Source organism: Mirounga leonina, unplaced genomic scaffold (assembly GCF_011800145.1).
Source record: "Mirounga leonina isolate KUSES-001 unplaced genomic scaffold, KU_Mleo_1.0 Mir_104, whole genome shotgun sequence".
NCBI classification, from domain to species: Eukaryota; Metazoa; Chordata; class Mammalia; order Carnivora; family Phocidae; genus Mirounga; species Mirounga leonina.
Window position 1 is genome coordinate 13302732 of NW_023270231.1, and position 26118 is coordinate 13328849.

Below are 26118 nucleotides of genomic sequence, written 5' to 3' on the forward strand. Positions count from 1 at the left end.
ATAGTTAGATTATAACTGGTGGACCTCTGCGATGGAACCGTTGACCCATTTTAATGAAATGATTTTGCAATTAGATTCGATGGACTAATATGTCCTTTCCAGCATTCCCCCCTGCTGTTCTTGTTATTGCCCTGGTTTGTAACAACGAGGGGGTCGGAGTGTGATATTTTATACGAGTGGGAGCCAGAAATGTTAATAACGGTGTTTGCCCAGAATCCAAAGAGTTCCTTCCCCAGTCAGAGCCAGCCTGAAATGCCACCCCCAGCACTTCATATTTCATTACCGAAACTACCCAGGTTTCTCGGAGCCATTTGTTATGCCTAATGCTCATAACTACCCAAAAGTATTTTTAACTTTTCCAGAGCTTTAAAAGTCCATTTCAATCTCAATGCATATTTGTCACTGCCAGAAATACTTAGTAGGAGGGGAGTAACTGAATAGGCCGCTGCTTCATCTCTTTGGGGTGAGTTCAGACAGCAGAGATCTCGGAGGACTTGAAGAAGGGCCATAAAACAAAACGACGGCTGAAGCGGGTCATGGGAGAGCTGATGTCATCTGGCATCTTGCCTGCTCCTGCCCACGTAGCCCTCCTCCCTTTTTGCGGGCAGCTCAGAACAACGACACTTGGTACATGATCACAGAGAAGCTTTAATAGACTGCGGGGTGGAAATCCACAGCAATGCGATTTTATTACGAATCCCTGCCCTATGGCCACTTCCCAGGAGAGACATTTGGATGGTCATGGGATTGGAGCAGGTAGGGAGCCACAGCTCCCATTTTTTGGATGGCCTTGGCTGCAGAGGCCAGTGCTGGGCCCAGGATGGCTCCTGTCATTAGCTGTCCGGATTTGTGTCATTCTTTAGGCAACCCATTTGTTGAATGAAAGTCATAGATTCATTGTTATCTGATGACCATGGCCCTGCCAACACATGTGTCCAGAACTCTCCTCTTCTACCTCCAATATCCCTAACATGGGTGGAATGGAAGGAGAAAAGGAGCAGAAAGAGGAACTGGGGCGGTGGGGGAGTTCATCAGCTTGAAGAGAGAGTCACGTGGACAAGCAAGGGTCGTAAGTAATGAATGGAATCAAGAGAACATTGCTAGGCACACAGTTATCCGCTCATAGGCAAAGGCTGGGGGATTAGACACCAGTGGCTGGAAAATGTCAACTGTTTCACCAGGAGTTTGGTGATCAGTTGGGCAGACAGCTGTCCTTGTAAGCTGTCCCCATCAGAGTCTATTATGAATGCAGCCATCTGTCTAAAAGCAGATGGAAAGGCCCATGGCCTGTGGCTGGGCACTGCAGAACCAGGGAGGTGCCTAGGAAGGTGCCATCGTGGACCCACTCCAGAGGCCCGGCCCCCCTGTTCAGGATAGGGAATTGCTCCAGGCTCGAGGATTTGTTCTGTATCAAACAGATCTTGGTCTGTCCATGCTGGAGGGAGGAGCCATTTAAACTGTGCTGCTTGCTCACTTGCTTACTCAAGTTTTTCTCCATCAACAGAAGCAAGCTTGAAAGGGTGTGGTAAAATTTTTTTCCCACTCCCTGTCAATTCAAGTCAATCCTGTCATTCTTTCCCATTTTATAATTCAAGGCAATGGGTTTATCCATAGCTGGGAAGGCTGAGTGTTACAGCTAGAGAGAGCAGCCATCTGACCCTGGGCAAGTTAGTTAACCTCTCTGACTTGATGTGCTTATCTGTGAAATGGGCCTTATAAGGTTGTTATAAAAATTAAAGAAGGTAATGATGGAAATAGTTCAATGCCTGACCTATAGTAAGCACTCAGTATATGGTGAAAGCATCCAGAGAGGCAAACGACTCTTTGTTACTCAGCAACGGCTGGGCCCTGGCTCTGAGGGGTGACCTGAGGGAGAGGAGACAGTGAGAGTCACACATCACCATGGGACGCCAGAGTCGGCTCCCAGGCCTAAGCCAGGGTTTGGCTCCCACCATGGCTCTCTCTTATCTTGGACAAGACACACAGACTCCATGGCATGAACCAAAAATAATCTTCTAGTTACACTGGGCCTAGGATTTACCAAGAAACAAGCAGAATGGGAGGTGCCAAGATCCCTCTCTTTATTATCAGAGACAGTTGATTTCTGCATAGCCCTTATGTGGCATTGAGTGAGCACCATGTGAGGAGTCCAGCACCTAGGCCACCGTGTTAACTGTTCTTGGAAGGTGAAGGACACAGACTGGACTTTAGGCTGCACGGGGGGGAAGGGGGGGACCAGGGCCAATGTACTCATGAGGAGTGGGGGTCAGGTTCAGAAAGGGCCACAGGTTAAATCCAAAGTCTCAGACTCACGCCACTCTCACCCATTCTCATGCTCACATCCATCCCCAATGCTTCCGGTAAAGATGGCGGGTAAGGAGTGGATCACAAGCAGTATGACCTTTGGGTTAGCTACCACTTGGGAAAAATGACCTTGCACTGGGACCCTGCCATGAAACCATGGGGCATATGCCATCGGTGTACCTGCTCTCTCTGAAGAGAAGGAAAACAGGGGTTTCTGAGCTATGACCTCGCTACTTTACCCCTCGTCCGGCATCCAGTGTAGATCTGGGGGATGACGACTCCATCTGGGGTAGCAGATGTGGATATAGATCTTAGCGTGTCCCCCGTGTGCTTCTCCATACCCATTTCAGCCCATATCTGCTACCTGGAGGTGGAGGTGCTCTGGGAATCCTTCAAGACTCCCCCCCGCACCCGCCCCCTCCCGCCCTTTGTGAGGCTAGACCGGGACAGGTGGGTCTGGCAGGTGCTGGGCTGCGGTGCTCCAGAGCAGAGAAGAGGTGTCCAGCGGTGGCGGTGGTGCTGGTGGCGGGCCATGCTGCAGGAGAGCGCGGTGCTTTCCGCGGTGCTTGACAGAACCATGTTCCGTTTCCATCGTTCCACCACATGGTTAGATCAAGCACAAAGGAAAGCCCTGCGGCGACTGGTCAGAGTCAAGGTCAGGAAGCAGCGTCAGAGAGAGGACAGGAGCGCTCAGAGGAAGCAGCGTGGAGAAGCGGAAGCCGGAGCAGGCCCCCACTGAGCGTGATTAGTACCAGGAGCAGGGTTCCACAGGAACACTTCCGAAGACAGGAGCCCCACCCCCCTGTAGCCCGTTCCCAGGGGAGACACGTGGGAAGGGGAGAAGAACGGGTGGGAGACTGTTAGATACCCCTACGCAGAAGTATCAGGGCACAACGGAGCCCTCCCAAGGGAATTATGACCGCAAATGTCTCTGGTCATCTCACAGGCCTGCACTGAACCTCTGAATCCCACTCAATCATACCATCGATCTGCCAAGACATCAATCTTAGCAGAAGCATCTTCCGCATGCTCTGCAACCTGTCCGTCCCCATAGCAGAGTGGGTTCACAGCAGTCTGATCTCCCAGACTCTTAAATGAAGAGACAAGCCACAACTTCCGGTGGGCTAACAAAGCTGCAATGCTCTTCTTTAGGAAAAGAGCCTTTTGATATTCCACACCTCAGGAGTCTCCCCATTACCCTTCCAGGCGCCCAGAAACCCTCTGGCTGACAGACATTCATCCAAGATGACTCAAAGTATCATGGAGGGGGAGTATGGCATCAAAAGAAAATATGTGACCTTAGCCAGGGAGAAAGATGGGAAAACCGATAGGGCCCTGCGTTTGGGACTGGGAAACCTACAATCACAACTGTCTGCGAACACCGACTTTCACAGAGGAGGTGACCAGTTCCCATCATGATAAGTGGCCTCTTTCAGACTAAGAGAAGGAAGGAAAGGGGGAAGACACCAGATTCTACGGTCCTTCCTGACTTCCAGATTTCCTCCATGGTTGTGAATCATGGCAGTGGGTAGACGGACCAACAACCAACTCTTTCTGGGTATTGTGGGCCTAAGTGAGGGCGCTTAGTCCCTAGATCCCTATCTGCAATAGATCAGGGGCAGTTTTTACGAACTTCCTCCCAAGCCACTAGGAGGAGATGTGTACATCTTGACGAGGTCAGAGTCAGGGCCAGGTGACTGGGAACCTCCCTACTCTTGCCCTCTGATAGGAGGGACAGAGTCGCTGTTCCTCTTCAGTGTGTTTTTGGGACAAGATGGTCACAGCATCTCGCCAGCGCATACAAAGGTTGTCTGCAATGGTTGACCAGTTAGTCAAGGTCACATCACAGCCCCAGATCTGACCTCTTTCAAAGCCTTCCCATCTGACCGGCTAGAGGTGGTCACTGCAATCTGGTCTCAACCCTGCTTTGACCCCTAGATACGCAGGGCTCTATAACACTCTGGTTTGGGGACTTCACATTCCAGTTTGATCAGAGCAGGGAAAAAATCCATCCCTTTCATGCCCCTGCCCCCAAGCCTTGAAACCTTCTCTTTGATTTCCCTCAACAAAAAGAAATGGAGGGACATGGGAGAAAATCTTCACAGTACATCGGAAGTCCGGGGTTTCAGATCTCGTCTTGAAAATACTACTCTCTAACCTCAGACAATACTTTTCTGCTGGGTGGGCCTTGATTTCATCATCTCTAGCAGGGACTGGGCGATCTCTGAGGTCTCTAAGCCTCTGATGCCCTGAGCAGTGTCTTGTGGTTTGCCATCCTTGTGCATACCGTGTCACCACCTTCTGTACTTTGCCCTGTGAATTTCTTCTTGCCGACAGATCTCTACACGCCAAGGCGGTGGGGGGGGGGGGGGAGGTGATGGAAGACAGGCAGCATCTTCCAACTGCCAAGTGCTCCCTTGGGGATGGGCTTGGAGTCCCAGGCAGCCAGACGGTGCCTTTCCAGGGGGACTTAATCCGATGGTCAGATGACGCTGGCTGGCAGCATTCACCTCTAACCTGAGACTGCTGCCCAGGGCGGCGGATGCAGCTGATAGAGGTAGACACAGGGCAGCTGGCAGCCAGACGCCCTGCCTATGGAGGGGCTTTATGCGTTGCAGGAGCAGCCCTCAAATTGGCTTCTAATTACATCAGCTGTCTTTGCAATGGGGGTGCTTTTAGGGGAAAGTAAAACGAGGAGTTATTATCTGTCAACTCCAGTATGTGTCACCTGCCCCTCCTTCTTCTGGAGCTTCCTGGAAACACAGAGCTTTAGACCTATGGCTTCTGTATCCCCTAAAGCCAAGGTAGGTCTGGGCCCCAGTGTCTGTCAAAGCCAAGGCCTTTGATGCTCACCAGTGGCTCTCTCTACCTCTCTTCTCTGCAGCTACATGAAGTAATAGCACATAGACTGCTCGATGTCAGGCATCTGCTCTGACGTCCTCTACCTTTATAGGAATAATCTGCTTAGTATTGATTAAAAAAAAATCTTTTAGACAGGGTCAGTCCAAGAACCCTGAACTTCTGTTTCTTTTTACAATTTCCAACCACTCCTACCCTCCATAGGAAAAGCAGCCAGGATCCCTCCCATGCAAAGGTGGGGAGGTAGGGGCAGAGCAAGAGAATGATAGGTTACTGTGTCCTAGGTCAGCTTACTATTTTTTCTCTCTACTTAGTTCTGCCTGCACCCCCACCCTGCCACCCCTAGTCCCAGCCTACAGTCATTCCTAGGCACTTGGCCAGATTCGGTCCCTGGGAGATGCTGGTCCTTGGACCCTGGACTGATTCCACTCCTGCTCTGCCCCCATGGTCTTGGCATCAATCTGGAGCTTTGAGATCACAATGGAAGACCAAGGGTTTGGGGTCAGTAGGTGGCACCCCATCCTCCTCTGTGCCTTACTGCCCCTCTTCTGGGGCACAACTGCTTGACAGAGCTAATGAACTCAGCCCTGGACAGACTTGGAGAGGAACAAAGGGGGCAGAGGGAATAAGAGGTGCGTGTTATGAGAAAGGCCTTGGGGAAGGACGGTTGTGCTTCAGGTGACACCTCCGGGCTGGGAGAAGGTTTGCCTCCCTGAGATGCTGCCAGCCCCAAGAAGGAACTTAAGGAAAGAGTTGCAGGGGGTGGGGGGCGGGCCATGAGACTGCGTGCAAAAGAGAGTCACCCAAGCAGTTGGACTGCCTTCCCAAATGTTCCTTCTCTCCTACGTGCTGTGCAGAGTTGAGGAGTGAACCAGACCTGGGGTCTGGTCTTGCCTCTACCATCTGCTTGCTGTGACCATGGGGGTGCCCTTTCACCTCTAGGCCCCTGGCTCCCTCAGCTGCAGAATGGGGACCCCTCCTGCTGAGCTCAGAGGACTAGTGGAAGAACCAAATCAAACTAGAGGCACTCAGCACAGAGTTCATCACCAGCCAGAAACTGCTCTTGTAATTGACATTGTTATTCTGCAGAAGGTAAGTTGGGACCAATGCCTCATTTTGCCACAGAGTCCCTGTGGTGTCTCCAAGCTCTCTTGAGGTATTGGTTTCTACGGAAAAAGCAAATAGCTGAAGTTTACCCCTCTGGAGACATGGACTAAAGGATCTGACTTAGAGGCCAAGAACAACATGAAAGAGGCAGAAGTCTGTCTGCTGGTCTTCTCCTGGCGACCAGGGCCCACGTTGTCATTCTCCCTGGGAGAACTCGCTTACATAAGATGCTCTTGGGCAAGGGAGAAGAAGGGTTCTCGCTGACACACAGATTGTGAGGGTTGGTGCCAACCCATCTCAGCACGTCCTACTATTCATCTCTCACCATTGCGAGCACAACGCAGTGTGGTGAATTTTTCCAGCAGCAACTGACACAGATGATCGCCATTTTTAACTGCCTGTTCATCTAGCTATTAGGTCAAGGACGGCTACTTCTCTTTCCAAGATGAACCGAGAACTCCCCTGCTGCCATTCACCCCTGGTCTCTTTCCCGGATGCAATAGGGAGGAAGGTTTCCAGAGAGAGCTTGGAAACTGGAGGGCAAGGCTTTGCTTTCCTACTGAGCACAGCTCTTTGCTGTTCTCTCCATAAGCAGAATGCACCAGTCTGGGGTGGAGGAGTCAGCTAGCGAGAATGTCTGAAATCTGTAACAAACTCTGGTCTAAGGGCTGTACCAAAGGCCATCTCAGAGGGGATGGGAGGCCCCCAACATTACATGCTGCCTGCAGCCTGGCCTGGGAGATATTTATTTCCCTATCTGCCCCTTGGGGAGCACACTTTGGGAACTAAAAGAAAATAAATCATGGCCTCTAAAAGGCACATGGGTAAAGGCTGCCCCTCCCCTAGCTTCCACCTAGCCCTGGAGATAGGCTGCCACCTGGGTTTTGTCTCTCCTGAAATTGTGCACCCTCCCCATGCTTTTATTGTGTGTGTGTGTTTTATTTTAAATCCATAAGGTAATTGGTTTTCTGCAGGACTAACTGAATTTCCCCAATTTAATTTGCAGAGATGCTCCCGAGGAGCCATTACAGTGCTTGCTGTCCTCCAGATTGGATTACCGGCCTCTCTGGGGCTGCTGTGCTCTGAGTTGGGAGGTGGCGCCCAGCCCCATAACCTGATTACCTGAGCAGCGGAACTTCTTGCTCTTGATCTGGCCGATGCGCTTGTTGGCCAGCCGGCGTGGGCTGCCACAACGGGCCCCGCTCGTCTCGATGGGGTTGTCCTGCAGGTAGTCAGCCAGCCACTTCAAGTGGCAGTCACACACAAATGGGTTTTGCGCTAAGTGGCTGCGAGAGGGAGGAGAATTGATCAGGAGTGACCCGTGGTGCCACGCTGCACCACCACCTTGCCTGGCGCTGGGCCCCTCCTCCTGCTCGGGCAGGGTGCAGGGGCGGGGGGTGGAGCTGAGGTCAGAGAGGGTCACAGCTGCAGCTGGCAGCCAGCGGGGGGGGGGGGGGGGGGGCGTCTCCCTGCTCTCCTGACTTGAGGTAGGACCCACCACTGATCTCGACCCTGACCCACACCGGTTCTGATGGGCCAAGCAAGGGGCAGGCTCAGGGTCTGTGCTTACAGCAGCCCGGACTTGATTTCTCCAAGCCCAGGAATGCCAGGCACGTGAGCAGCAGGCGTGCTGACTGGCACATGACGGGTGTCCCACACACAGCAGTGGGCATGGCATTGCTGCTCTCCTCCTCGTCGCCAGGCCAGCACCGCGGGTCTGGCTTCCCCTGGCTCACGGGAAAACTCTTCACAGCGCCAACACGGGGGTGCTCAGCATGCGGTCGCTGTTCAACATACAGCGGCTCTTCTTAACTCTATCGGCACCTGCCTCTGGCTACAGGGGCAGTAAGTGCCAGGTGGCTTAGAAAGCGTCCAGAAGCCCCAGGTTCATGGTCGGGCCCGGGCTGGGCGGAGATCTGTTCTCAGGTGTCATGTATCTAATGGAGTTACTTATGAACATCTGCAGTGCTCGGGAATGAGGAAGTGCTCCCTGAAGATGGGAGGTGAAAAATTCCGAGTGCCTGTATCAGAGGTTTTGGGTTTTGCAGGCTGGTGGGGGGTGTGGGTGGGCAGGACTGGGTTATCAGCAGAGAAGGAGCCGGCTCAGACTACACTGGCAACAGTGGTTAACAGAGCAGGTGAGCTGCAACTCCGCCTGTTCAAATACGGCATCTTACTAGCTGTGCAACCTTGAGTAAGTTACTTAACCTCTCTGTGCCCTGGTTTCCTCACAGAGAAATGAGGGCTCATAACAGCACCTACCTCATAGGATTGCTGTGAGGCCTAAAGGTCTGAATACAGGGAAAGTCCTCAGCGAGGTGTGGAGCAGCGCGGGAGTGTTCAATAGAGGTGAGCTAGAACCACAGTTATTAGTCCGTCCTCACTGCAGGCTCTAGATCTCCTCCTGGACATGCTCACTTTGCCTTCCTTTGGGGCGTTCTCTGTGTCTGGGTGTTTGGGGTCACTGTCTGGGCACGTGCTACACTTGAGGGGGCGTACTCACAGGGTCTGGATGGCCTGCAGAGGGGCAAAGAGTCCCTTGCTGATGGTCTGCAGCTTGTTGTCATACAGGGAGAGCAGGTTGAGGTTCTGCAGGTCCTGAAAAGTGTTCACTCGCAGGCAGTTGATCTTGTTGGCATTGAGGAGGCTGCAAGCAGGAGAGAGGCCAGTGACTCACTAATCCTGCTGGTTCCCTGCGGTGCAAGGGCTACGCCTGCAGGGGACAAGCTGCAGAGCCCCTCGCTCCCCTTGCAGCCACGGCTCCTGCTGCTGAGGGAGTGTGTGTGTGTGTGTGTGTGTGTGTGTCTTGCATCCCTGTGGCCCCCGAACCTCCACACACGTCTGGGCACTTGTACGCCAGGTAGCATGGACCCTGTGCCACACGCCGAGATCACCTGGAGCCCTCCCTGTGCCCGTGCCCTCCGGGGAAGGCTGGAAATGCACCGCTGTGCTTTCCTTTCTGCTTCAGAATGCAGAGCTTCCAGGAATTGCAAAAACATCATTGGGCACAATTGTGCTAACGCTTGTGTTGATTGACTAAGGGCAATTTTGACTCCGAAAACTCCTTAGAGTTCTTTTGAACCACGGGTCCCATTAGGTTACAGGTCATGCGATCTCCCAGAAAAGTCACCCATGGGTAAGCACATGTGCACCCACAGGCGCATTCTCTCTTTGACGTGCATGCATGTGCGCACACACACGCACGCGTACATGTGCATGGATGGAACCTCATGTGACCTGACCTCTCCCCCTTTCCCTCTCACCCATGTATCCCCACTCACGACACTTCCGTTCCTCAGACACCCCCATAAGTGTTTTGGACCAGGTCCTTTGAGCACGTTCTTTACCCCCTTTCACCAGGTGGTTCCTTCCCCTCGTCTGCATCTTAGTGCCAATGTCACCTCTTCAGAGAGGCCTGCCTCGATCCCCTCATCTACACCAAGGCCCCCAGGCCCCCCACTAGTGTCTCCCATAGCCCCAGTTTCTTGTCTTCATAGCACTTCTCTCAATTTGTGATTCCAGAATGTTCGTTGCTGTTTACCATTTGCCTCCCACCTATGATGACTATAAGCTCTGGTGGCACAAATGACATCTCTTTTATTCCCTTTCTTCTTAGTGCTCAGCATGAGCATTTGCTAAGAAATATACCCAGCCCCATACACAACTCCAGAGGACCACATGCCTGTGAGGTGGCACCCCTCTGCCCTGGTTTTAGATCCTCAGACCCCTCCCTCCACCAAAAAAACAAAAAACAAAAAAACCCAAAACAAACAAACAAAAAAACCAACCAAAACCCAAAAAACCCCAGCACCAAAGGAAGTTGCCTTTCCAGGAAAACTCTGGTCCAGCACAGGGGATGCCGTGAGGGTTATAGGAGAGTTCTCCAGAATGGGGCTGGCAAGTCAAGCAAATCTGAGTCCTAAGAATTTCCTTTATGATGCTAGACCGACAGGTTGTGCCCTCTTAACTAGTGTAAAATCAGTTCCCCTTTTTAATTAAAGGGGGGATAGGGAGAACTAAACTAACCAGTAAAAATGTTAACTTTTAAAAATTTCTATTTTCACAAGGCTGGCTCAGAGCTTCTCCTGCGGGGGGATGGCCCAGGAGACTCGTCATGGGCTGGCTTGCCTCTGGAGGCTCTGACGCCGGGGTCCGGGGGGACTCGGGTTGGTAAGGCTGCCCCCAGGGGCTCCGTCATCTGTGCCACCTCTCCATGCTGCAGCCTGTGTGTAGGCAGGCAGCTGTGGCGGTGACAAGTGGAAGAAGTGCCTGTTTAATCTGGCTAATAATGGGCAGGGTCCCAAGGGTTCACACAGATGTCCTCCTGGAGGAAAGCTCCCATTGCTAGAATACTTGCCTGGTTTTCCAAAGTGCTTTCCTGGCATTCCCCGCGTTCCCACGGTAACCTGGGCAGATGGGCAAGGCCAGCTTCCCATGTTTAGGTAAAAAAACAGAGGCTGAGAGTGTGGTGGCTTGATCAAGGTCACACGTGTTTCCAGGGAGCATGCTGGAGGCAGTCACAAGAACTGAGGTCTCTGGAGGGTGCACTTTCTTCTTTATGAATGCCTTATACACCCCGCCCATCTGTCTATCCCCTCTGTGGCATTCCCCAAAGAGTTTCCTGGGCTTTGTCTACTACATTTTAGTCAAGATCACTCTCCAAGGAGGACACTGTGGAGAAAAGCTGGAGGGACCCAGCAGGGCCAAGCACCCACGGGGCGGGAATGGACCCGTCACATATGCGTGTTTGGTTTGCTTGTTTACAAAGAAAAATAAAGTACATGGTGAATGATTTGTTCCAAACCCTGATATTCAGGGCCTTCTGAGGGCAGCACTTTGCTAGAGAACATTGAACAATTCAGGAAAGAGACCAAGTTAGAGGTCTGATGGCCTGAGAATAGAATCCTCCCTACAAGATATTGCAACATCCCAAATGCAAATCTGTTTATTTACCCTCCCAGTGTTATAAATCAGGAAATCTCTCTCGCTCATACACGCACACACACGCACACACACACACACACACACACTGGATTTCTATTTCCTCTTGAAAAAAAAAATTCAGAAGTTCTAGCAATGCTGCATCACCTGGAGGCGGCTACGGAGTGGGTGTCCCCTTTAGATAGGACCTATGCTCCCCTTTGCCACAGTCCTCACTATTTATTTGCCCATCTCTCCTGAGTGGGCACTCATTTTTGAGACCTAGTGCAGATTAACAAGGCCAGCTGCCGCTCTGGAGAATGCTGGACACTGGGCAAAGAATTACTAGGCAGAGACAGCATCAGGTGCGGAGCCGTGAGGCAGGGAGCGATGGAAACGCAGAAGGGCATAGTCTTCTGGTCACTCATTCTCTCCCAGGATGCTTGGCCCCCTAAGGCGAGACATGTGGGTGCAGGGAGAGATAAAATTAAGCTGCTTATCCAGATTCGGATGCTGAGGACAGCCTCGCTGATCCCTAGCACCAGCAAGATCTAACAGCCTGTCCTTCTGTCTTCTCTCCTTTGTGAGGAAGGTTGGCAGCTACTCATCTGCCTTTCACGGAAGGACCTCCGAGCTCCTGATACGTGGACAAGAGTTGGAGGCGAATTAAAAAAACACGCTGTGATAGAGCAAACAGAGAGGAAGCAGCTATTTAGAATGGGGTTCAGCACTTCCCTAAGAAGTCCTGAAGACAGGCCTCCTCTGTGTTTCACTGGGGGGACTGATTCTCCCTCTTTCTCCTTCAAGGTTGCCCCATCTGCCCTGCCCATGTCATCCTCCCCCTCTGAGGAGCAGTCGTGTGGCTGCTGTGTGAAGTGATACTAATAATACAGCGTCATCTCCAGAGACCACAGCTCTGGGCGGCCCCGGGCCCAGCAGTTTCTGAACCACTTTCCATGCAGCATTTTATTTCACCTGCAGAGCGGCGCTAAGACTGTCCTTATTTTGCTGGTGAGGAGACCGAGGGTCAGAGTGGTGACGGATTTGACCAAGGTCATCCAGTGATAAGTGAAGGGCCAGCCTGACTTCAGACCTCGACTCTTTCCAACACATAAAATCCATACCCTCTTTTCCGTGCCCAGTGGAGGGCATTCCTCGTCTCTGGGAGCTGCTAGCTTTGAAATGCACCTGGTGGACAGAGGTCTGATTGGGTCTGGAAGACTGCTTGCCTCTTGGTTGTGTAGAGGTATCAGGAATCCTGCCAACTCTAAGGAAGGACATGGCACCAAGCTGTGAGAGATGGGATGCTCTTTGGGATGCTCACCAAACTGCCATTGGCACAAAGTGGCAGGTTCTTCACTGAGGGGCTCACACAGGTACAAAGCAGGGTTTCCACCTTCAGTGATCATTGACCACATGCTGATTTGGGAGCTGGTACGCATGGCTCCCCTGAATTATCACTCTACCCCGGGCAGATCAGGGGACAGTGATGAAGCAGGGACAACAGCATCCCTCATGCAAAATGAGATGCTCCAGCTTGTCTCATTCAAGAGGCTGCCCAGTATTCAAACTCAAATCTTTGACATCCTAACTACATCCCAGCTTGGTCTGCTGAATCCAGGAACTCAAGGGCTGGGGGCATACTGTGCTCATAAATATTTCCCCAAAAGCATATCCAACCATCTTTTGGGGCCACCTCCTCCCAGGCCTACCTGCTCCCAGACCCACCTCCCAAATGCCTCAGAGGTCTTACAAGCAAAAGAAGAGAGGGGCTGAGATGGTCAGGCCAGATGAACAGCAGGGCCACATGACCTAACAGGTATAACGAGCATGATGTATGGCCAGGTACCCACCAAACTCCTTACAAACACTAACTCATTAATCTCCCCACAGCCCTGCAGGATGAGTGCCATCTCCGTATGACAGATGACACCACTGGGACAGAGAAGGCTTAAGTACCAGTGACCAGACTTGCACAGATGGTAGGTTGAGAAGTGGATCTACGCCATCTAAGCCCAAGATTTTGCTCCCACCTATGATGCCACCCTGATGCCCACTAAGGGACCTGGGGAGTCACCTGGTGCTTATGGGAGGAGGTAGCAGTGTGTTCTCTGTAGCCACTCCCACAAACTTAGCGATGATTCTACAATAAAACAAAACAAAAAGAGCCATGCTCCCTTCAGAGGAGATTAAGGAGAGTGGCGCATTTGGGAGTGGGAGCGCATGGACATCACCTTCTAAATTTATTTCCGAGCGTGAGCCCTACGAGGCACTCTGCCACCTCCCTTCTCGGAGCACGTTTGGCTTCCACATATGTTCCGTGTCAAGAGGTATTAGCACTCAGCCCACTGACTAACCAACATGACGATGCTGCTAGGAGATAATCCTTTCCAGAGCTGTTGCCTTCAGAAAAGGCAAGGCAGCAAACACGCCACGGAGAACCACAGCGCTGCGGCCTGTGTGTGTGTGTGTGTGTGTGTTGGGGGTGTGTGTGTGAAATACCCTGAATCTGCGCTCAGGGGGGCCCTCGTGACTCGAGTCCTTCTGCTCGGGGACCCGGCCTGGCCTCACCACAGAAGTCCCAGCTGCTCTCAACACAGGGGGCAGCTGGCAGCTCTGTCCCTTCCAGGTCCAGGTAACCCAAGGAGAAGAACCACGGGAGGGAGATGAGGTCGCTGATCGCTGAAGAGGACCCACCACACCCAGTTCTCCTAAAGAGGCCAGTGGGGCAGAAGGCCACTGAGACCCCATTTTTAGCTACTGTCCTTGCCCACATCTCCTCCTCAGTGAAGAGTCCCATGGAGCTCACAGACCTTTGCTGCAAGGTTTGGAAAACACAAACATCTGGAGTTGGGTTTAATGATAAATTGCATTAAAATCACCTTGGCAACTCTGGCAGTTCATGTGTTGATTCAGTGGCCCAGAGCTCACATTCTGGGTGGTATTTATAGTCTCCACACCTGCCCACGGGTCTCTGGAAGACAGCAGTTACGTTACTCCTCCTATTTCGATGGTGTTTGTCGGGAAATGCCACAAGCATGTTCCAGACTCCACAGTACAAGGTTTTCTCAGAAAACTGGTGCCAAGAAAGAGTACAGTGACCCCCTTCTTGGAAATAAGCGAAGCCCTTGCAGGAAAGACCATGGGACAGGAAGATGGCCCAGGCTCCTGCCACGGGGGTGGGGGGAGGGGGGCTTTGTGGGGCCTCCTTTTCCCAACGCAAGGCTGGGAGTCAGTTTCTGTTTCGTAAACACTCAGATGCAGATACACAGGAGGAGAAGGATGGTACCAACAACTGCCTGGCATAACCCTGTCTATGGTTCCTCCTTCAAAGAGTTCTCTCCCTGAAAGTATTAACCACCATTACACACTGGCATAAACTATTAGTGAGGACACAAATTTAGAGAGATATTTTGGACCCCTGATTAAGCTGTAGGGTATAGAGTCAAACCTCCCTCATTAATCTGTTCCTCTTTTTTTTTTTAATTTCTCTAGAATTAACCTTCTATCATCCTGAATTTCTTTATCCACTGATTGTAATAAGGACTACTCTCTCGCCTTAGAACAAATATAATGCTCTCACCCTTACCATATGATGTGGGGGATTTACTTTGACCTTCAGGAGTCTACTGCAGCCAGACCTGGAGAGGAGCCTGGTGATGCCTAGTGCCACGAGGTCAAGAAACTCTAACCCTGCCCAGTCTTGTTCTGGGCCATGTCAGGCTAAATGCTCATGCAGAGAAGCAGGAGGAGTCCCCCCCTCCCCCCGCCCAACTAAGGACAAAGGGGACTTCCCTTTTCTCCTGATAATGGCTGCATTGCTGGTCACCAGCTGTGGGATGTCATGGTGATTCCTGATGCAAGGGAAGCTGCAAATGTAGCAATGCCATCAGGTGGCCTGAGAAACAGGACCTCCTTGGAGTCCACAGATATAGGAGGACTGTAGGAACAGGGTGCAAGCAGAGGGAAGCGGAGACTCTGAGAGACCAGACAGGAAAGCCATCACCCGCTCTCAGGAGGTCAAAGGCCTCACCTAGTGGGACCGGGCTTGCTCCTCTCCCTTAACAGCTACTAGGGTGGTCATTCGCCTCTTGCCTCCTGCTTGCTAATCTGTCCTTTAAGAGGGGTGAGTCATTCACTCAATGACCAAGCACGGGATGACCCCAGACTTTAAGTCTCCCTGAAGGCCTTCCTTGGGAAGCCCCAGGCACACAAGAAAGGGAGGAAGTCCTCTCTCAAGAGTGCATCACAAAGCAGGTTTGCTTATGCTGCGGGGTAGAGTTTTCAATCATCTTGCCTTGATGCAGTCTTTAAAGACAAGCAGCTCCTTCATGCCCTCTCACAGGGGTTAGTGGGATGCCAAGGAACCAGAGGAAGTCCCAGGGAGACGGCAGCCCATGACTGATACTGAGGCATAGCCAAAGGAACTGGAGACAGTTCAGCAGCACCTCCTCCTCGGCATGAGCCTGTGAGGAATGTTCCATGGATCCCCAAACTAGCTCTGCAGATCTGCCTGGGACCGGGGCTGAAGCAGAAGTCTCTGGCATGGACTCCAGAATTAGACTGCCACTTACATGCTGACTGACAGTGGCCATGTTACTTAACCCTTCAGTGCCTCAGTCTCCTCATCTGTAAAATGGGCCTTTCAATAATGCCTTCCTCTTGGGGCGCCTGGGTGGCTCAGTTGTTAGGTGTCTGCCTTCGGCTCAGGTCATGGTCCCGGGGTCCTGGGGTCGAGCCCCGCATCGGGCTCCCTGCTCGGCGGGAAGCCTGTTCTCCCTCTCCTGCTCCCCCTGCTTGTGTTCCCTTCTCTCGCTGTGTCTCTCTCTGTCAAATAAATAAATAAAATCTTAAAAAAAAAAAAAATACCTTCCTCTTAGCATCCTTGTAAGGATTAGAGAAGCATATAAGCATATCAGATTGCTTTAGCACGGGCTCTGGAGCATACTAAGTAGTCAGTAAATGTTAGTGGCTACGATTAGCAGCAGTAATATTACTTGTGAAACAGCTGGTGAGGGAAAGTGAGCTACAGGAGTGAAGTTTTGCTTACTGCCCTATAATTGGCATGTTGCTTGGCAAACTCCAAGATTCTCAAAAGGTCTTGTCTGCCTTCCAAGAAAATCAAACAACAAGTGCCTGGGTTGTCTTAACTTATTCCAGCCCAAAGGCAGTCTGGTTTGGTTTAAGACCTCCTGGGGCTGGCTTAACATCGATCGCGGCCAGCATTTACAAGAAAGCTTCTGCCTCAAATTACCGCCCGCCCCACTCAGGTGACTTTCCTGGGCATGCCGTGCAATCAGTGAGCACAAAATGAAAGCTTTTTCTTTCCTGGGGGAGCTGAAACAGCACAACTTGCAACTGCCCATCCGAAGAGAAAGTGATGGTTCTAGAGACATGCTGATGGCTTTTCCTGCTTTGGGAGAGGTTGACCTCTGAGCTACAATGGGAGGGATCTGGGGGCACTTGACTGGCTGATGTCCCAGGAACCCAGGAGCCTGGGCAGGCAGGGGAATGGACAGGAACAGGAGCACCCTAAGCACTGACCCTAAGTTTCTGGTGAGGAAGGGGACGGGTGCAGCGCGGGAGAAGAGGACAGGTCACCTCTCTGGTCGTCCAGCTGCATCCATCCCTGGAGCTGGAGGCATATGCACAGTTGGCATATCCTGTCCTAACCATGGATTCTGAGATGTCTTCATGTGGGATATTTCAGTTCTCAGTGGTTTAGGAGGGTGTCTCTAAACATATTTCTGGTCCAAATGGGCGCTGGACTTGCTCCCCAGCAGTCTATTTTAAGGAGGGAAGCTGACAGACCACCACACGCTCCCCCAAAGATAAATAAGGGCTGTTACTAATAACCAACGAATGTGTGTTTACACACTAAGTGTCTGCAGGAACTGAACCTGTTTGGGATTAATTACAGGGAGACATACTAGTCATTTTGAAACACTTGAAGACTTTGAGAACAGCCTTTTCTGAGTTTCCCAGAAGCCACTATTGAGGTTTAGTATAAGAAAGAACTTCCTAACCTTCTCAGTACATAGTTATGACTTATTGCAAACACCATCAGTAAGAATAGATCAAATTTGTCATGGAGGGCACGGGAGGGGTTCCTACACCAACTGGGTAGGAGACTGTGCTTGGAGCCCCGAAGTTCCTTTAACCTCTAAGATTCTGGGACTTAAACTAAAGGAGGTGACTCTTTCGAGGCTGACACCCAGAGGACAGGGCGTCGGGTTTAGGGGGTCACTCCCAGGACTGCTGAAGCTTTTCCACGTAGACCCATTTGTAAAGGCAGCCTCTGAGAAACTCTGAAGCCTGAGATAGTCTACTCCTAGTGTTGGCCATCTGCTGGAACAAACCTATCAAGAAAACGACCCAGGAGGATGATCCAGGGACTGGGCAAATTTGGTGGGATGGCTGAAAAATGTGGAGAAATGGGACACGGGAGGGCAGGCAGGACAACTCAATGTATCCACTTCGCTAAAGGCAGCTTCATGACAAGAAAGGAAATAGCCACGATCACTTCACGTGGCAGAGACAGCTTGGCTTTGTGACGCACCAGTAATTGGAGAAATGGAGAGAGAAAAATAAACACAAACCTCTCGCAAAAAGCCTTCGAGTCAAAGGAGAGGAAATTACCCAGACTACCAGGATATTCTAATCAGAGCCTTCTTATCAGAGTGTCTCCAGTCTAACAAGGAGAAATCCAATCTACAGTGGGCTGGACGCTAAATTAGATCTGATCAGGACATGCCTTCCAACTGCTCAGCAGCAGGTCAAAGCCCAATGCCGGGCTGTGGTTGCTGCTGCTTTCTGGAAAGCGAGCCTAAGCTGTGTCAACTCTTGGTCCGGTGTGAGGGGGGATGCTTTGTCTTTACTCCCAGCTACTCCATTCCATCTGCTAAAAATTTTGGTGAGGTTGAACGAGAGCTGCCTTCCCTGCCCGTGCAAAGTCCTGTGAGTTCTATTAATATCATCACCGCTGTCAGCCTGGGAGACATTTCCTTTTTTAAAAAACATGCAAACCGCCCTCCCCCCCCCCCCCCGGCTGAACCCATGCATGTATTGATCTTTGCAACATGCCATGCCCTGTGCTGGGCACTTTGATGCATGCTAGATTTCTCCTTAATGTATGCAAGGGCATTTTCCCATCCACACCAGACACGCAGATTGTATAGGGATATTTACCCCAGCCCAGTGGAACATAACACCCCCAAATCTACCTCAAGGCCCATGCTGTTGTTATGCTTCCTTCCAGGGATTAATAGCTACAGTTAGCTAGCCTTCTGGTGGTGGTTATACCTTACAGTTTCTTTGCTACAAGCAAAGAACACCATCTGTGAAACACCCAGCTCCCTGCAGAGTCCTGGTGTGTCATTGTAACAAACAGCCCGAAGGGCTCACCTGAGGGCTGCGACCCTTGAAACCAATATGCCTACACAGAGACTCTCAGAGTGAGACGGGCCTAGAGACAGAGGTGAGGGGAGACCCAGAGAAAAAGACACGGAATCTTCTTTCTCTTGCTTTCAGCTTCACTGAAACCAACTGACTACTGCTTGTGGATGGACATGCTGCCTGGAAAGTTGCTGGGCATGACAGCCGTGACTGCACTGTCCTAGGAGGACCTGTCCAGGCCTGAGGCTTACAGGACATGGGAAGGGTAGGGAGTGAAGATGTGGAAAGGGAAGGGCTGGCGAAGAGTCTCACTTGCTCTTCCTTGAAGAGTCCTTGGGCGTCACCCTGAGAGAGCGCGGCCCACCTTCCTCTCTCTGTTCTTGCGCCTGGCCTCCCTCCCAGACCGTCTGCACGTTCCTACTGCAGCTTTGCTTAACTGCGCATGGGGGGGGGGGGGCGGCCCTTCCTCACCGCCTGTGGCTTGGAGATGGTTTTACAAAGACACACGGACACGCTCGCTCACTCATCTGCACTCCAGATGCACACCTCTACTCAAAGGACTGAATGCCTTCTCCAGTCAGCTCTTCTCCGGTCTCCACACGGACTTTGCTGTGTGACAGAGGACAAGTCATTTACCCCTCCGAGACCTGTCTTCTCCACTGCTCGCAGGACACTCAAGATCAACTCCTCATACTCACAGGAATTGTGATGGTCACCGAGTGGGCAAGGATGTGCACACGCACACAGATACTCCCGTTCCCAGAGCACAGGCACACGGATGCCACGGCTACCTAATTGCAAACCAGAGATCACTCACCCCCATCATAAAATCTTAAAATACAAGGTTCTTCTCCTTGCCTCTCCATATTAGAGTTCAAGTATCCTCTTCAAACATTTAAGCTCAAATGACCAGAATGAAATAAATGCAAATAAATAATCCCAGAGCTTAAAATTCGAGGCAACAAAACTTCCTTTAAATTAAATAAACACATCCCCCCTCAGCCACATCTTACCCAGATAGAGTCACACTGGTGACTGATTATGCGCTTCTGTATAATTATTTCACCACCCCACCCCCACCCTTCTTCAAGGTCACATGCCTGTCAGCAGCTCTGTTTCAGCTTTCTTGCAGCATGGTGTGTCAATGTTTGAGTTCCCTACATTCTCAGCACACTCCTGCAAGGTGCTTCCCCTTGTAGGATTCAACTCAGGCTTAATTCCTAGGCCCCAGATCTACGGTCAGTGACTCATGCCCAGGCCAGGCTCCTGAGCGGTAGCATTTAGATTTGTTCACACTGACCTTGGCCTCCCTCTGCCAACTCCCTGGCTTTCTTTCCACCAAAAAGAGGTGATGGAGGTGTGGGGTGGACAGCTCAGAATTTTTTTTTTCCTTTTGGTGTGTGTAAAATCAAAAGAACTGTACAGAGCGTGGCTCGAAGTTTGCAGGGCAGAACCTGCAAAGAGTCTCCGAGACATACACAGTGACAAGGGGCCTACTCACAGCAGCTGTAGGGACACCAGCCCATCAAAGAGTCCCTTGGCAAGCTCGGTGATCTTGTTCCCATAGAGCACCCTGCAAAAGAGCAGAGAAGAGAGCAGTCACTGTGGAGGCCAGGGCCCTGGAACCCACTCATGTAGCGGCCATCGCCTCGGCCAACTCCAGCGGGTGGGTGGGTGGGGTTTCTCAGAGCATCTCCTTCCCTGGCTGGCCTCACCCCTCCTCCTTACCAGTGGGAGAGCAGGTGAGTGCCACCAGGGGCTGGGAGGCAAGGAGAAATGGGCTCCATCCTGTTTCACTCCTGGGCAGCCCAGTTCAATAAATAATCCACAACAGGGAGCAGCAGTCCCTCTGTAGTGTCTCCCTGAGTGGCTAATATGACTCACACCTCAGCAATAAATAAGATGTGTAGGAAGCTGGCCCGCCCTGTGTCTTCTTGTCTTCAATGGGTATTGATCAGGCTGAGCCCAGCCTATGGAACGTTTCCTTTTAATATCCCATTGCATCCTAGCAATTCCTGAGCTGAGTTCTTTAATCATCCATTCAGACAGGGCTTTGGGTATCTGGGGTCCTATCCAGATGGCACAGGGACTGCTGAGTCAAGGACTGGCTCTCAGGAAACACTGGAGAGGAAGGAACTGTGACCTCGGAGCGATGGCCCCTGCACTCCAGCCCCTTCTTGACCTCCAGGAACCAAGAAACTCTGAATTCTTTTATCCCTTTCTCTTTCAGACCTACAGGGTCCCTCACACCATGTCTCCTATTCATGGGCTGCCTTCGGAAACTTGGTGGGGGGGCTTGGGGAAGAATTCTATGGTCAGCTCCTCCAGCCCAGTGCCCAGGGGGTTCAGTTGGCCCCCCCACATAGGCGCCGAGGACCCTGCTGGCCTCCCTTGCTTTTATCCGTTTGGCACAGACTGCTTCTCTTGGGTCCAGCCTCCTCTGACATGGAAGAAACGGAGCTAAGGAGGGCTTTTTTCTTTTTGGTTTTTTCCTTTCAATTCCCTCTTGGGCCCTGAAGTACACTGCATGAATGCAATATTCAATCCCCACTCAGACTGCAAATCCAGGCTGTTACACGTCTTTGAGGAGACAAAATACTAGGGTGAGGAAATAGTAAATGGGAGCGATAAACCAAACCCCCTGTTTTCCAGACGCCACCAGGAAAAAGAGTGTCTCATTCAGCTGGTGGGTGTGTTTCATTAATGTTTCAACAAATTAATGAGTAAATAAAAGTCAGCATGATGGCTCAGGCTCACATTTGTAATTCATATTAATGTTGCACCGCTCACTGTGCCCAACACTGTGGCGTCACTGTCTGCTTGTCTCGGCTGATGTCAGAGCTTTTGTGGAGCAGCAGCTGGTGGGGTGGTGGGACCAGGGACTTGGGCAGGGGATCCTCATATGACCCATCATACCTCCATATGGGACAGCTCTAACCTACTGGGTCAAAACCACTCTCCAGCAGACTGAAGAGGGCTGTGGGTCTACCGTGGAGCAACCTGGGTGTAGACCCACCTGGCTTTGCCCTCAAATCTTTCCTTGACTGCCTTCTTCCCACCTTTCAGGTCTTCAGTGCACACAGCTCTTCCTTGGGAAGCTTCTCCTGAATATTTTAATGTTTTTCACCACCTGTCACCCTGTTTTTATTTCTTCATCACTTCATGATGTCATGTTCTATTACTTATGTATTCATTTACTTAAACGTTTTTCTGTGCCTCTACCTCTCAGCTCCCTTGAACGTCGGCTCCATGCGTGTGGTGACATTATGTGGCTTGCTCATGGCTGGGTCCCTAGAGCTGAGAGCTGACAGGGTCTAGCACAGTATTTGTTGAAAGAATAAATGAATGAGTACGGGCAAGGCTTTCCTGCCTTTTAGCTTGGCCACTCCTGAGTTTGGGTTGGGTATGTTTGTGTTCCAAGCTCCATGAGACCAAGGGTCTTGTCCATCCAGTTCACTGCCACATTCTATGTGCCTAGTAGGTGTCTACTTGAATGGATGAATGCATAAATTGGGGGGGGGCACTTCCCTTATGGCCCCAGTGTATTTCAGAACTGGCCAGTGGGATGCCAATGCCATGTCTGGCAACCAGATTTTGAATTTTTTTTTTTTTCCTTTCCCTGCAGGACCAGAAGCATCTCACAGTCCTCAGATTGTGCCCAAGTCCCAGCAGAGGGAAACCAGATAAGGGGAATGGGACGGTGGGGGCGGGGACAGGATCCTGGCAGCACACAGCCACTCCTCTGCTCCTCTGTGATCTTCAGCACAATAAGCAGGCATTAATCTCACAGACGATCCTGTCTTTGATAACCCAGCCAGATGTTCTATTCGATAAATGAAACTAATTTACTCTGCAAGCAGCAGGCAACAGCTGAGTCAAGAGGCTTCCCTGTCCTCAGCCCCCTCCCAGTGGGATGGGGCCAGGTGGGGGAAAATGTGTATCTTGTTACCTGCCCGCTCATAAATTAAGCAAACAGGTTACAGAGAGAAGCAAAGCACAGACAGCTTGCTCACCCCTACTCAGTGGGCGGGTCATCAAGTGACATAAATGATATCAGCTGATGATACCTCTCGAGTCTTAGTGTATATTTTTCACATTATCTGGAGTGAAGGGGCAGCATCACATGGGGTTGAGAGTATGGGTTCTGGAGTCACACTGTGTGGGTTCAAATCCTGCCTCCCCCCGTTGTGGACTTCGGATAATTATACTTATTCGGCAAGCTTTATTTTTGCGCAATTATTGTGTGCCAGGTACTGTTCCAGGTGCCAGAGATTCAGCCAGGATCAAAACAGATAAAAGCTCCTGTCTGTGCGGAGCTCCGATCACCCCGATTCCTTCTACTGTAAAAGAGAGATGAGGATAAGAGTCTGTATTTTAGGTTGTTCTGAGGACTAAACCTGCAAGACTCCTGGCACACCCTAAGTGCTTTATAGGTACTGCCAATTATTTTATCATGGTCACCACTGAAGCTGTATTAGGCAGGAAAGATAGCGCTCTCCCCATTTTGTCTGGGGGGGAAATAGACTCAAGTGGCGTCCCCTGGGCCACGTGGTGAGTCACTGACAGAATCAGGACAAAGCTCCATGCCTTCCTGCCCCTGTGGGTCTCTGAGTCCCTGTGGGTGAGGCTGTGGTTCCACCCAGCAGGCTGCCCTAGGGTTGTGAAATCCAAGAAAAGGCCTTACAGGAGGGGGTGGATGCTTACTCAAGAAAAGCTTGAAAATCAGGGGAAGAAAATTAGCTTCTCCCTTGACAAGGTCACATAGATAGGTGAAATGGGCACATTGGTAATAAACATATATTACCGTTCCGTCCCTTCAGGTCCCTAGAGAGCACTGCTGAGGCACGCGGGTGGGAGGGGAAATGTGGGTAGAGCAGAAGATGCATTTGAATTAGAAGCCAATAACTGGGAAGGCTGCTGGGCACTTAATCAATAAAAATAATGCATTTGGGTTGTAGAAATATTCCCCAAGATCAATTTCCCCTGAAGAAATATTTGTTTCTTTTACCAGGTTGCCACAAGTGTGTAAGGGAACATAAAGCCTTGATAAACACCTCCTGAAAAATATGGACACATCCCTCTCCTATTGCCAACTCCGCCCCCCCCCTCCCGCCCCACGCGACTCTGCTCCCCACTTACAGTGATGTGAGTGATTTCAGACCCTGGAAGGCATCTGGAGCAATGTCCGATATCTGATTCTTGCTGATGTCTCTAAAAAACATTGATGGGAGAGCCTGAGAACACAGCTCCAAGGTGTGATACGGTCATTCCTAGGTGTGAATCGAGCACTTCAGATATTTAAAGCAGTGAGAATTAATCAGTTTATTTATTCACAGTACAAGAGAAAGGGCTTAAAGACCATTCAGTTCAACTGTCTCTTGATGAAATATACTACATTTGTTTCACTCTTCTTGGCTTTCAAAGAATGCTCACCCACAGCATCTTGACTTTGACATATGGCTTTGCACATGTGAGCCCTCCCCTCATAGGGAAGGCCGCACCCAGGCCCATTGGGGCCTTGTTGTGCGTTACCTAGCAATCATAGCATCAACAAAGCAGAAGCTGGCCTCACCCAAACACAGGCCAGGGTTCGGGCATGCATTATCTTCTTGTCGCATGCCTCAGCCAATGCTGATTTTCTTCCCCATATTGTCCTGAGTCATTTCACCTCCCAGTGACCTTTCCTTACTGACCTGAAAAGAGGTTTTGAGCAGTGACTAAAGTCTGGTTCGGTGCGTCCTCCAGGTCATGTGATGCAAGCACATCATGAGATCCTCATGGGATGGCTCTGAGATGTGGATTTGTCACTAGTAGTGTTCCTCAGACGGGCGAGAGCCCGCGGTGGTGGGGCGGGGGGGCGGTGATGCCCAGGGCTGGGGCGTCCGGTGGACGAGTGGGAGGCTACGTGACAGAAGGCAGCCACCCTGGCTGCGCCCGCCAGTGCAGAGGAATCGCCCTGACCTGGCTCCTCCTCTGGGCCCAGAGGCTGCCCCTTTCCTGCATCCCAGTTACTTCCAGCCTCTAGTTCTTGCTAATGGCACTTCACTGAGGCGGAAGACTTTCTCTGAGTCCTTAGCTCGAGGGCGGCCTCTGGGCTCCTATCATTGGAAGGTGAGTTGCCCCAGTTTCCAGAGACAGCGCACCTCTCCAGTTCTTTTTTTTTAACAAAAGACATCAATGGGTCTTTGCTTTTGTGTAGGAGAGAGCGAGCTGGGGTCTTGGAGGGTCAACAAGGAGGAGCCGAGGGACTATGGAGAAGAAAGCACATCTAAGCGGATTCTTAAGCGACTGCCTCCGGCGAGGCCAAACCCCCAGCCCCCAGCCTCTGAAGCACCCTCCCTGGGTCTGTTTCTCCCCTCCTTCTCATAGCCTTCAAAGGGCTGCATGGCCACCTTTCCTAGGCCTCTGCTCCCTCCGTCCCTGGTTCCAAAGCCAGGAAGTTGAAAGATATTTCACAGGTTAAGGCTTCTTAGGCACAGCTGTCGAGCTTATCCCTTTAGCTGGCAAGATCGCCTCTCACAAATCCACAGATTGTGCTCACAAACTCGTCAGTTTACACCAGGCTTTTCTCCAGCGCTCCACTTCTGTATAAGGGTCTTACCAAGCAAATGCCCTGGATTATCCTAATCTTGCTCGCCCTCCGCCTGCCTGCCTCACTAGGCATGTCAGGCCAGCACGCTGGCTCTGTGCTCAGATCAGACTGCTGAGCGAGCCTGGGTTTTTGTTTTGTTTTGGGGGTTCTGTTTTGTTTTCCTGATCATGGGATGTCTCTTCAAGCTACTTAGATCTCTAGCGTGCAGGAAGAAGTTCTGGAACTTGGGGATAGCAGGGGGAGCCCTCTGCTTTAGCCTCGTCAGGGCAAAGTGGTGGTCAGGCCACAGCTAGCCTTTCAGACGCACTCTTCTCTGTACACGGGAGGGATGTCTTGTGGTCTTGAAAATGATGGGGAGTAGAAGTGGACAAGTGATAGTTTAGCTGGGGATTGCCCCTGGTGGTCACTTCATCTTAGTTCTTAATTCTGCAGGAAGCAAATGGCAGCCTGAAAAGGTGAAGGACCTAGAGCCACAGGTGACTTGACGCAGCTATGTGTTTGGCATCTCAGGTCTTCCCTCACTTCACAATGATGGATGCACGAGGCAGCGGCGCCGCACAGAAGGCAGGCTGGGGAAGGCATCTCCTGCTCCCTGACCTCTTTGCCTGAGCCCTCCCGATCCACAGCAGGTGGCCCTGAGCTGACTCCAGGTTCTGGGTCACTCCTGCTCAGTGGTTCTCAAACATCACTAGGGTGTTTACTAAAGCGCACCCCCGGGGAGTCTGCTTTCACGAGCAGGGGGCAGGGGGCTAGAAACCTGCATGTATAGCCCATCTCCAGTGATTCCTGTGCACGTGGTTCCAGGGCCATCCTTTAGGCCACAGTGTTTTCCCATCAGGTCGGTCTTAGACATACCCCAGTGCCCCGGGGCTTACAAACTGGATGGCCGAGAGGCAGTGGACTTCCCAGACGGTTCAGAGCCAAGGTGACAGATACCTGTG

The 26118-nt window shown here is 51.4% G+C and overlaps 1 protein-coding gene across 2 annotated transcripts in view; it reads right to left on the reverse strand.

Moving 5' to 3' along the window:
• Positions 1-26118, reverse strand: part of SLIT3 (slit guidance ligand 3) — a 597503-nt gene that overhangs the window by 82940 nt on the left and 488445 nt on the right. For both annotated transcript variants that reach the window (XM_035013944.1, XM_035013938.1), the window contains exons 11-14: positions 23725-23796; positions 20087-20158; positions 8774-8917; positions 7393-7556 (exon numbers count right to left, since the gene is read on the reverse strand). In XM_035013944.1, coding sequence (XP_034869835.1) covers positions 7393-7556; positions 8774-8917; positions 20087-20158; positions 23725-23796 — 452 coding nt within the window. The remainder of the gene's footprint in view (positions 1-7392; positions 7557-8773; positions 8918-20086; positions 20159-23724; positions 23797-26118) is intronic.